We start from the raw sequence: 12,073 nt of genomic DNA on the forward strand, positions 1-12,073 counted from the left end.
TGATTTCTTTGCGGGTCAACTGTGCGGAACCAACGGATAACTGACCCGATGCAACACTCTGTGACATACAAACCTGAAATCCTTTTCCCTGTGACACCTTCCAATCAGGACCGGTCCCATATTACCTGGGTAGAGAAGGACTTTGCCAATATTAATGCCAAGGTAAGATTATTCCTCATTCATTTGGCTTTCGCTCACTGCCAAGTCAGCACCCTCTGTTTCTCTATTGCTTTGCTGGGCTAAATCAATACGGTCAACAATGCTAGCATATGCAGCGACTAAATTACTGTCCGTCTGACTCAAATGACTGGAGAGCTCTTGCATTTCACTCTGTAGTCCGTCCACCTAGGTGTGGCTGTCTGAGAAGAGAATGTATTTCTTTAGAAGTATTTTGGCACCTTGCTCACATGTTGGCTCTAGAAATGCACTCTTCAACATCCAGTTTGTGGGAAAGCTGTCCAAAATGAGTTGTCTTTATCACCTCGAGAGCTGATTTGTTACTCTCTGAAGACAGTTGATCTGCATTACAGTAGCCGTGATACACTATACAAGATGTCTAGATCTGGTTATAGTAGTGCAATATAGTATCTAATATGCGATCTTAGGAGGCTGCAAAAGAAAGTGACTTAGCAAGTAGATGGAGACTTTGAGTGAAATAGTGTTCTGTGAAGCTAAGAGGAAGTGTGTATTGACTCATATAGACACACAGTGACAGTGTGTTTGTAGGGATGTGGAAGGCCCTGTTCTCACACAAAGACAGGGGTAGAGACGAGGATGGCAGGAAAGAGGCTGTAAGGGATGCCTGTCATCAGGCTGTAAAAGTGTCCCGGTCTCTCTCTCGCTCTCACTATTTTTCCCCTGTCTCTCTTGCTGTCTGGGTCATGGTGTTGGCAGTTAGGGAGGCGACACCTCGTCACTCTACCCGCTCTGTGACCATAGCCAAAGGGAAACGGGGCAGAGCGGCGCATGATGGGACGGGAGGGGCCGCTGACCTGTCAGTTCCAGCAGGAAGGAGAAGATTTATAATCTGTGACATCGACTTCAGAGAGGAGGGTTGAGGATGAACTCTCACTCTCACACTCTCTCACTCTTACTCTCACTCTCTCACTCACTCTCCCACACACACACACACACACACACACACACACACACACACACACACACACACACACACAGACACACACACTCGTTGTGTGGGTTCTGCATACATGTCTCAGAGCAGACTCTTTGTTCCTTCCTGCCTCTCTCTCTCTCTCCCCCCCCCTCTTTCTCTGTTCAGCAGTAGTCAGAGCTCTGTGCTTTCAGAGGACAGGACACACAGAACTAACGGAGTCGGCTTACATACAGAGAGTACAACTTGCACCCCATCTTACCATGCAGTCTACCAGTCTGGTATGAGAGTGAGGACTCTGTCCAGAGGTAGGGAGGTTGGGACTGGGATGGGGTCTAGGCTGGCAAGGCAATGTTGAGATGGAAAAGGACAGGAGGAAGTTTAAAGTGAGCCGCTTGCTGACCCTCTACCTCTTCAAGAAGCACCATAACAAGGCTTTGGCCAGCATCAGCGAACCACAGACACAGATTGGCCATGGCACCTCTACAGAGAAAAAGACAGGCAATGAGACAGACGCCTCCCATGCAGACAGTCTCAACAGGACCCAGTGGAAGGTAATGTGGTCTTCACACTGGGGAGAATGGTCATGCAATTAAGTGAATTTTCGACTTAAGATGAAGGCTTCGCCCCATACAGTATTAGATCTTCGCTTATTGTCATATGATTGTGGGTGGACTATGGAGCAGGAGATGTGCAAAAGGTGTGTGTTAGTCAGGATGTGTTGTCAGTGTTTCTCCTAAGTAATTTAGCAGCGGCGGGGTGCTGCTTTTTTTTTACAAAATAATTTTTGGGATGGTGAATAACAAACAATATAAAGTACATAGAAAAGTTAATGGAGCTACTCAGCATAAAAATAAATGTCTTCTCACTGTCAACTGTGTTTATTTTCAGCAAACTTAACATGTGTAAATATTTGTATGAACATAAGATTCAACAACGGAGACATAAACTGAACATAAACAAACACGTGACTAACAGAAATGGAATCATGTGTCCCTGAACAAAGGGGAGGTCAAAAGTAACAGTCAGTATCTGGTGTGGCCACCAGCTGCAGTGCATCTCCTCCTCATGGACTGCACCAGATTTGCCAGTTCTTGCTGTGAGATGTTACCCCACTCTTCCACCAAGGCACCTGCAAGTTCCCGGACATTTCTGGGGGGAATGGCCCTAGCCCTCACCCTCTGATCCAACAGGTCCCAGGCGTGCTCAATGGGATTGAGATCCGGGCTCTTCGATGGCCATGGCAGAACACTGACATTCCTGTCTTGGAGGAAATCACACACAGAACGAGCAGTATGGCTGGTGGCATTGTCATGCAGGAGGGTCATGTCAGGATGAACCTGCAGGAAGGGTACCACATGGAGGATGTCTTTCCTGTAACGCACAGTGTTGAGATTGCCTGCAATGACAACAAGCTCAGTCTGATGATGCTGTGACACACCGCCCCAGACCATGACGGACCCTCCACCTCCAAATTGATCCCACTCCAGAGTACAGGCCTCGGTGTAACGCTCATTCCTTCGTCGATAAACAAGAATCCGACCATCACCCCTGGTGAGACAAAACCGTGATTCGTCAGTGAAGAGCACTTCTTGCCAGTCATGTCTGGTCCAGCGACGGTGGGTTTGTGCCCATAGGTGACGTTGTTGCAGGTGATGTCTGGTGAGGACCTGCCTACAACAGGCCTACAAGCCCTCAGTCCAGCCTCTCTCAGCCTATTGCGGACAGTCTGAGCACTGATGGAGGGATTGTGCGTTCCTGTTGTAACTCGGAGTTGTTGTTGCCATCCTGTACCTGTCCCCCAGGTGTGATGTTCGGATGTACCGAACCTGTGCAGGTGTTGTTCCACATGGTCTGCCACTGCGAGGACGATCACCCGTCTGTCCTGTCTCCCTGTAGCGCTGTCTTAGGCGTCTCACAGTATGGACATTGCAAATTATTGCCCTGGCCGCATCTGCAGTCCTCATGCCTCCTTGCAGCATGCCTAAGGCACATTTACGCAGATGAGCAGGGACCCTGGGCATCTTTCTTTTGGCGAAGTTATTTGGGTTTTTACGAATTCTTTGAAAGACAGGGTCCTGACAGGGTTTCTTTTTTTGCTGAGTTTATGACGAAATGTGTAGATTTGCAGGAAATTAGCTTTTAAAGTAACTGCCCAGTGAAAATCTCACTTTTAAATGTTAATTGCGGGTGTTTTATCATTATTACCTTCACAGGTGTTCACCTTGCTAACTGCTTCACCGCATGTTTAGCTATTTGCAACCTAAACAAAGATAAATATTGATAGTAGGAAAATGGAACAATATTAGCGTATGGTTCTTTGTCTTGATTTGTTACGAAGGTACATTATTTTATATTTATTGCAATTAACCATGCTAGCGTTATGAGACGTTAAATACAGTGGGTTTGTGAGGGTTTTTACTTTAAAGAGATTAACTTGACACAAGTTAGCTCTCCTGAGATGTTTTCTTGATGAGTGTGTGAATTAGACAATTTTCCTTTCCTGCTAAGCATTCAAAATGTAACGAGTACTTTTGGGTGTCAGGGAAAATGTATGGAGTAAAAAGTACAGAATTGTATTTAGGAATGGAGTGAAGGAAAAGTAGTCAAACAAATAAATCGTAAAGTACAGATACCCCCCAAAAAACTTAAGTACTTTCAAGCATTTTTACTTAAGGGCTTTACACCACTGAGTGTGAGCGTCTAGTGTTAGAGTTCCACCCTCAGTAGTAGGACTTTGTCCACTCAAGGTGGTCTTGGTTGGTCCCATAAGGGGCCTGGGGTTGGTTGTTTTTCTTGAGTAATGTCTAACTCTAAGCAAACATGGTATAAAGTACTGTATGAAGGCAATGTATTTGCTCAAGGACACAGACTGCAGATGCAGTTCAACAAAACAAAAGTTGGTCTGTGTGTACTAGGGTTGGGTGGTATTCAGATTTTCATACCGTTTCTGTACCATACTGGGGTATATGGTATTACCAGAAGTGCACACAAGGGGCACTAATAAAAAAAAAACTGTAACCAAGACGCTTGATCTTGACCGCTATCCACTTAGCTAGCAAGTTAGCAAACCAAATGCCGGATCTAACTAGTTTGACACATCTTCGGTTTCTTATAGTTCTAAGCAGTGGCATAGCACAACGCCCCCGTCGATTATTTCTAATACTCCAGTGTACGATATATCGCCCAAGCCTAGTGTGTACTGTGTGAATGTTCCGCTGTAATTGCTGTCTGATACAGCTATTTAAGATGTTTTGGGTAAGGTGAAGTAGGCCTAAGCTCAAAAACAGCCTCTTTGCCACAACGCTGGTGTAAAAATATAGTTATTTCAAGCTGTGGCTATGGTTACCATTCTCAATATCATTGACGGTAAATGGTGCTGTCAGTTTGTTTCCAGTGAGACTCAGAACACAAACGTATACATCAGGGTTGTGAACTTCCCGTGGTTAGTTTTCACAGGGTTTTCTGTCTACTCTCTTGTTTCCTTTCTCCATCCGTCTGTGCCCAGATGTTTTCTTCGGTAGTTGCGAATGTTGAACTGGTCTTAGGATAAACCCTGTGTGTATTACTGCTCTGTGTCCTTCGAAGGAAACACACTAGTGTTGGATAGCACTTGTTGCACCGAGCCATTTCCTTTCAACTAGCTCTCTTGCTTTCTATACTCTCGTGGCCACACCTCTTGTTTTCTACCCTCTTCCTCTTTTCGAGTTGGCTCCTCTGCATCGTTGCTCGAATGTGCACACACTTTGATCAGGACACACCCGTGTGTGAGAAAAGAGTCACCTCCCAGCAACTTTCTAGTGGCCTCCTCCTTTTCCATTCTGAAATATTCTTCATCTTCATGTGCTAAAACGTCTGTCAGTTTCCTCACTGATCCATTTGGAGAGATCCAAGAGAGACCGCTTTGTTTTAAAGGACAGGCGGCTGAAGTTCAAATCAGTGTGTTCAACCTCAAAATACACAGTCACTTGAAAACACGTGTATTGTAATAATGGTTAAGATCAGTCAGATGAGCAGGCGGTTTCAAATGTTTTTTTCGCATTGTGTAGATTATAATCAAGCTTGGAAAGGTTTCCTCCGCCTACAATGCTGCGGTACCACGGATAATGTGGTGTCTCCTGGATAATGGACATTCTCCCCCTCTTGTCTCTCTCTAGGAGGATGACATCATCAAGGAGATTAACATCACCCACGTGGTCAAGGAAGGTTCGGAGAAGGCCGACGCTCGCCAGTTTGAGCTGCTCAAAGTGCTGGGCCAGGGCTCCTTCGGCAAGGTAAAACGTCACCCCTCTAAGGTAGCACACTGCCTTTGTTCAAATACCCCCTCCGTGACAGATCTGAGAAGTGGTTCACATTGCTATACTCATGTATACCTCTTGTTTTGAAGGCCAATCTTTTTAGGGGATCAACTCGTGTTGCTAATGACAGCACTTGACCGTTGAAATGTTTATCACTACAGTAAAAATACGTAATAATTCTCCTCTAAATAAGCATGCAAAAAAAAAAGCAAACAGTTTCCTAGGAAACATGTGAAACCGTTTCCAAGATGCAGTGTTCAATCTCCCCAAAGTATTGCTTCTTATTGTGTTTGTGGTTTGAGCCCAGGAAGCAACACTGTTAGACACTGACACACACACCTGTCATTCAGCTCACTGCTTCACCCACTCCTCTAGCATTGTGGCACACGGGGTGGTCTAGATTAACTTTATTAAGACCACGTTAAACACATTATTGACAAATCCAGTCAATGTTCATTGTAATTAGTTCAGTTAGTATGTACAGGACCAGTCAAAAGTTTGGAAACACCTACTCATTCAAGGGTTTATCTTTATTTTTACTATTTTCTACATTCTAGAATAATAGTGACGACATCAAAACTATGAAATAACACATGTGGAATTATGTAGTAACCAAAAAAGTGTTAAACACATCAAAATGTGTTTTATATTCTTCAAAGTATCCACCCTTGGCCTTGATGACAGCTTTGCACACTCTTGGCATTCTCTCAACCAACTTCACCTGGAATGCTTTTCCAACAGTCTTGAAGGAGTTCCCACATGAGCTGAGCGCTTGTTAGCTGCTTTTCCTTCACTCTGCAGTCCAATTCATCCCAAACCATCTCAATTGGGGCGGCAGGTAGCCTAGTGGTTAGAGCGTTGGACTTGTCAGCTCGGGGGATTCGACCTTCCAGTTACAAGGTAAAACTCTGTAATTCTGCCCCTGAACAAGGCAGTTAACCCAATGTTCCTAGGCCGTCATTGAAAATAAGAATTTGTTCTTAACTGACTTGCCTAGTTAAATGAAGGTAAAATAAATAAATTGGGTTGAGGTTGGGTGATTGTGGAAGCCAGGTCATCTGATGCAGCACTCCATCACTCTCCTCCTTGGTCAAATAGCCCTTACACAGCCTGGAGGTGTGTTGGTTCATTGTCCTGTTCAAAAACAAATGATAGTCCCACTAATTGCACACCAAATGGGATGGCGTATCGCTGCAGAATGCTGTGGTAGCCATGCTGGTTAAGTGTGCCTTGAATTCTAAATAAATCACAGAAAGTGTCACCAGCAAAGCACCATCACACCACCACCTCCATGTTTCACGGTGGGAATCACGCATGAGAAGATCATCCGTTCACCTACTCTGTGTCATACAAAGACCTGGAGGTTGGAACCAAAAATCTCAAATTTGGACTTATCAGACCAAAGGACAGATTTCCACTGGTCTAATGTCCATTGCTCATGTTTCTTGGCCCAAGCAAGTTTCTTCTTCTTATTGGTGTCCTTAAGTAGTGGTTGTTAGGCAGCCATTCGCCCATAGTCAAAATATAGAAAAACCCTTGAATGAGTAGGTGTCTCCAAACTTTTGACTGGTACTGTGTGTGGACAAACCAACTCCGTGTTAACTCGTATTCGTTCCATTTAATCTCCCATCAGACTGCAAGATCAGAAATGGCAAAACATCATTTCTGGTTGAGCTCATTGTTCTTGATGTCTGGTCGTTTCAAAATGGATTGTGAATGTAATAAATGTATAGATAGGCTTAACTCCCATATTGTTCACTAACTAGCACAATATAATGTTTACCTAGCAGTTTATGGAACATTGTCTAGCATTTTATGGTATTTGCATGTCATTTGCAGTTCATGAAAATCCCCATGGAAAATCAATGACCGAAGTATTTTGTTTATTGAGAAGTAGTTCTACCAATTAACATTCCCCTTGTCAGTCCCATAGGTTTGTAGCCTAATGCACTGGATTGACCATAGAAATGTAAATACCTATGTATACATTCAATATGGCTGCTGGTCCCTCCATCACAGAGCATAGACTTGAATTGGAATGTCCCTTCTAGTTCTTCATTTTCTATGGGATTGAGAGTTGGATGTTGTCTTGTGTTGCCTGTAGGTTTTCTTGGTGCGGAAGGTAACGCCTCCTGACAACAACGAGCTGTACGCCATGAAGGTCCTGAGAAAGGCCACCCTCAAAGGTACACACACACACGTTTGTTTTTACTATCCTTGATTCCCATTAAAAATCCTGTTTTCCGTAAACCTAACCCTAAAATTGCTGTTTTCCTTGTGGGGATCGGTTAAATGTCCAACTGTTCGAATGTTCTTTTTATTTTACTATCCTTGTAAGGACTTCTGGTTAGAATGGCGTCGGAGGAGAAGGCTGATGTTTTATGGGCTCCTAACCAATTGTTCTATTTTATTTTTTTGCGTTATTTGTAACATTTTGTACATAATGTTTCTGCCACTGTCTCTTATGACCAAAAGAAGCTTCTGGATATCAGAACAGGGATTTTAATCACCTGGACAAATAATTTTTCTTTAACGAGTTGGACGCAAACGGTGTACTTCAGACAATCGGATAAGGCCCACATCTCTGTCATTCACATGAAGAAGAGACAGAGGTATAAGGGGACGTAGGTTGGGGTGCCTTGTAAAGGATCCGACGGCGACTGGGTAATCTGCCTCTGCCATCAGTCCTATTAGCCAACGGGATTTCCTACATTGTAGATGAATAGTGTAGACATCAAAACTTTGAAATAACACACATAGAATCATGTAGTAACCAAAAGTGTTTGACAAATCAAAATATATTTAATATTTTAGATTGTTCAAAGCCTTTGCCTTGATGACAGCTTTATTTTATTATTATTATTATTTTATTTTTTCCCCTTCAGTTTATTTGAGTAAATACTTTCTTAACACTTATTTTGTATGTAAGCATTTCACTGTAAGGTTGTATTTGGCGCACATGACTTAACATTTGATTTGGATTTTTACTATCATGGGAAACGATACTGTAGCTACACATTCACAGGATTGAAAACATGTTGTGAACTCACTGAGGCCTCCCACATCAAAAGGACCCTGCTTCGGAGCAAAAACACGTGGTTATGTTCTTAGGGAGGGCTCGTTCTCACCTCTTTCATGTGCAGACATGTCGTTTTTTGCACTTCCTACTCCACGTGTCCTTTTGCTTTACACTTTGCCCCCCCCCCCCCCCCCCACACACACTGTTTTTGTTTTGATCTTGTTTCAAGGCTTTGATAGTGAGAAGAAATCAACCATTTTTCAGTTGGTGTGTAGCTGTTCTTGTGTGCTGTGGTCTGCTGCTGTGGGATCTAGTCTACACTAGTTGTCAACACCCTGACAGTTTCGTAGATTAGCGTTTCACTAATTGTGTGGCGGAAATTGGCCAACCTTTGGTTTCACATGGCACTCGACAAGGATATTTTCATTATATTTGTTTGTCAGATGAATTGGTTTAACAATTCTATGGCCTTCAGACGAGCAGTGATGATTTGGTGTTTTTGTATTGAATATATCCCATTAAAATACCAATGGTGGCCTGTTGGCGTTTTATTCAGGTCCTGTCTCAGCCTTAGGCACCCGGTTCCAAACCCATCTGTCACTGAGCCAAGGCTATAGTCAGGTTTTGAGCTAACCTCATGACAGCGCTGACACGGTTGTGCCCCTCACCTCCCACAGTGAGAGACCGGGTGAGGACCAAGATGGAGAGAGACATCCTGGCAGATGTCAACCACCCCTTTGTGGTCAAACTCCACTACGGTGAGTAACGACCAGAGCTAGGTTCAAGAAGTAAAGTATATTAGAAAAAAAAAACAGTTCTGGTGATAACGCCATGATACCCTATAGCTGTTAACTTCGCTCGGTGTCGGCGCTCATCAAGGGCAGTCATTGTTTAATTGAAAGGCAACACCTTTGGGTGTTCTAGGTTTGTCAGACAAATGGACTTTTAGCACTACTCCGGACCACCTGTTTGTGTGTATGTGCATCCAGCGTTTCAGACGGAGGGAAAGCTCTATCTGATCCTGGACTTTCTGAGAGGAGGCGATCTCTTCACCAGGCTGTCGAAAGAGGTATGTTCTTAGTCTTGTTCCTGATGGACATTTTTATGTCTCGTTCTCTCTAATCATAATCCTGTCTGGACTCATGTACGTTTTTTCCTGTCTCTGTGTCTCTCTCTGTTTCTCTCTCTGTCTGTCTCTCTCTGTCTCTCTGGCTCTCTTTCTCGGTCTCTCTCTGTTTCTCTCTCTGTCTCTCTCTGTCTCTCTCTGTCTCTCTCTGTCTCTCTCTGGCTCTCTTTCTCGGTCTCTCTCTGTCTCTCTCTCTCTGTGTGTATCATTTCCAGGTGATGTTCACAGAGGAGGATGTGAAGTTCTACCTAGCAGAGTTGGCCCTGGGCCTGGACCACCTGCATGGCCTGGGAATCATCTACAGAGACCTCAAACCTGAGAAGTAGGTGGAGCCTCAGCGACGGCCCACTAGTCCTAGCTAGCTTAGCGTCGCAGCCTCACACATCCTAGCATTGCCTTCCAAATATAATAATAAATAAGCAGACGATTTTTATCCAAAGCGACTTAGTCATATGTGTGCAAACTGAGCATATATTTTACATATGGGTGGACCCAGTATTATTGTGATGGAAGTGCCATGCTCTACCAACTGAGCTAGAGAGGACGACTTCCTGAGACCTGGGGTGTATTCACTAGGAACAAAACAAAACCAAATAGAACTAATTCAATTTGTCCAATAGAAACTCTTGTTTTCATAGCAAAACACAACTGATTGCAATTATTTTGGACTAAAGATTACGCCCCTTATATGCTATGCTATTGTAGCCCCGACCCACAAATGTCTTGGTTTTGGTGGTGTTTTCCATAGTGAGAGGGACATTGCGATGCAGAGTGCTGTTATCTCTTATAGACTTTGCTATATCCATTATATAGAAACCAGAAAATGGCACTGCGGTGTAATTTAGCCCCATAGTGATAACATTAATGAACCCCCATCAGAACTGAGAGGACTGAATGCACAACAAGAGTGATCATCACATCTGGTCTTGAGCAATGGGATCTTAACATATGAGAGGATGAAAAAGCTAGTATGCACAGGCCGATTTAACACGTTTTTATCTCTTTTGGCATATACAATTTTGATATCCGCTGAATTCACTGAGAGGGGACATGTTGATTTGGCCAGCCCTTTTGCCATTACATTTTTTTTAAATTGCGAAGATGTGCTACTAAGTACTTTTTTCTTTTTTTTTCTACAGTTTTTTTTTTTGAACTCTCAAAGTATTCTAGACTCTTAGTGCCAGGTTATTTGTACCAGTCTGTGGTTGTGACATTTTTTGTCTACCTCTTTATCCCAACATGATAGTCCAGCACACTAACACCTCTTCTCATTATATTTTCTAGCATTCTACTGGACGAAGAAGGCCATATCAAACTCACAGGTACACCCCCCCTACACACACACACACACACACACACACACCACACACACACACACACACACACACACACACACACTTCCCTCCCCCCACACACTCACACACACACACACACTTCCCTCCCCCCACACACTTCCCTCCTCCTGTTGACCTTCCCCATTAGTCAGTGAGTCACCAAAGCCATATCTGTCCCTGTGTAGATAACTTCTCTATGTATGAGCCTGTATATCATTACCTAGACGTTAATTATGTTTCTCCTGCATCTTATCAACCCTATAATCACTCTCTCCTCTATCGGCTGTTTACCTTTTGGGAGTTCACGCACATACACAAGCATCAAAGGTGACCTTGAATATATGTCACGGTGTGATGTATCAACTTCACATGGGGAATATGAATTATGTGTCCTTTGAATACCTGCATGAGTCATGAAGGCATCAGGAAGTGTTACAGAAAGTTTTCCCTGATAATGGCCCTATATAATACCCCACTATATAGGGAATGGGGTGCCATTGCGGATGCACCCTGGGCCCTAGTTGAAGGCTATAGGCTAGTTATAGGTCAGGTCATATGGTCAGGAACTACTCCTGGCCATATCCATAAAGCATAGTGCAAATAATGTACTCTATTCCTGTACAGGTGTAGGATCCTAATTTGATCATCCTGCACAACAGGAAACGCATACTTGTAGTGTATTGAAGGTTTCTAAAGTTTGTAATTTCCACTTTAAAATTTGACTTGATTTACTCCAAATAAAAATGCATCGTCCCCTACAGAAATGTTGATTTAATTCAAATCAACACAATAATTTCCTGTTGCTGCAGGATTATTTTCCTGCTGTGAAAAACTGGTCACATTAAGATCCTACACCTGTATGCCTGCCTGTCCACTGTGTGTTCATAATAGCACCGGTAGTTGAATAGTAACTGACTTGTGGTGTTTTCACCCCAGATTTTGGCCTGTGTAAAGAGGCCGTTGACCATGAGAAGAAAGCCTACTCCTTCTGCGGTACGGTGGAGTACATGGCACCAGAGGTGGTGAACAGGCAGGGCCACATCCACAGTGCAGACTGGTGGTCGTTTGGGGTACTGATGGTGAGTCATCGTATATCATTTCAAATCAAATGTCACATGCACATACATATACAACACCTTACAAGCCCCTAGCCAACAATGCAGTTTTAAAAATACAAATAAGAAA

The 12,073-nt window shown here is 43.6% G+C and overlaps 1 protein-coding gene across 3 annotated transcripts in view; it reads left to right on the plus strand.

The window, feature by feature from the left end:
* The window catches only part of rps6ka1 (ribosomal protein S6 kinase a, polypeptide 1), a 114,127-nt gene that overhangs the window by 75,252 nt on the left and 26,802 nt on the right, over window positions 1–12,073 (plus strand). The window contains exons 2-9 of one of the 3 annotated variants that reach the window (XM_036962275.1): window positions 109–162; window positions 5,269–5,385; window positions 7,514–7,595; window positions 9,106–9,186; window positions 9,418–9,497; window positions 9,770–9,876; window positions 10,839–10,876; window positions 11,825–11,967. In XM_036962275.1, coding sequence (XP_036818170.1) covers window positions 109–162; window positions 5,269–5,385; window positions 7,514–7,595; window positions 9,106–9,186; window positions 9,418–9,497; window positions 9,770–9,876; window positions 10,839–10,876; window positions 11,825–11,967 — 702 coding nt within the window. Of the gene's footprint in view, window positions 1–108; window positions 163–1,174; window positions 1,666–5,268; window positions 5,386–7,513; window positions 7,596–9,105; window positions 9,187–9,417; window positions 9,498–9,769; window positions 9,877–10,838; window positions 10,877–11,824; window positions 11,968–12,073 lie in introns of those variants that run through there. The other 2 variants (XM_036962273.1, XM_036962274.1) reach the window with 2 other exon arrangements.

The sequence above is a fragment of the Oncorhynchus mykiss genome, chromosome 25, assembly GCF_013265735.2.
Source record: "Oncorhynchus mykiss isolate Arlee chromosome 25, USDA_OmykA_1.1, whole genome shotgun sequence".
Classification (NCBI taxonomy): domain Eukaryota; kingdom Metazoa; phylum Chordata; class Actinopteri; order Salmoniformes; family Salmonidae; genus Oncorhynchus; species Oncorhynchus mykiss.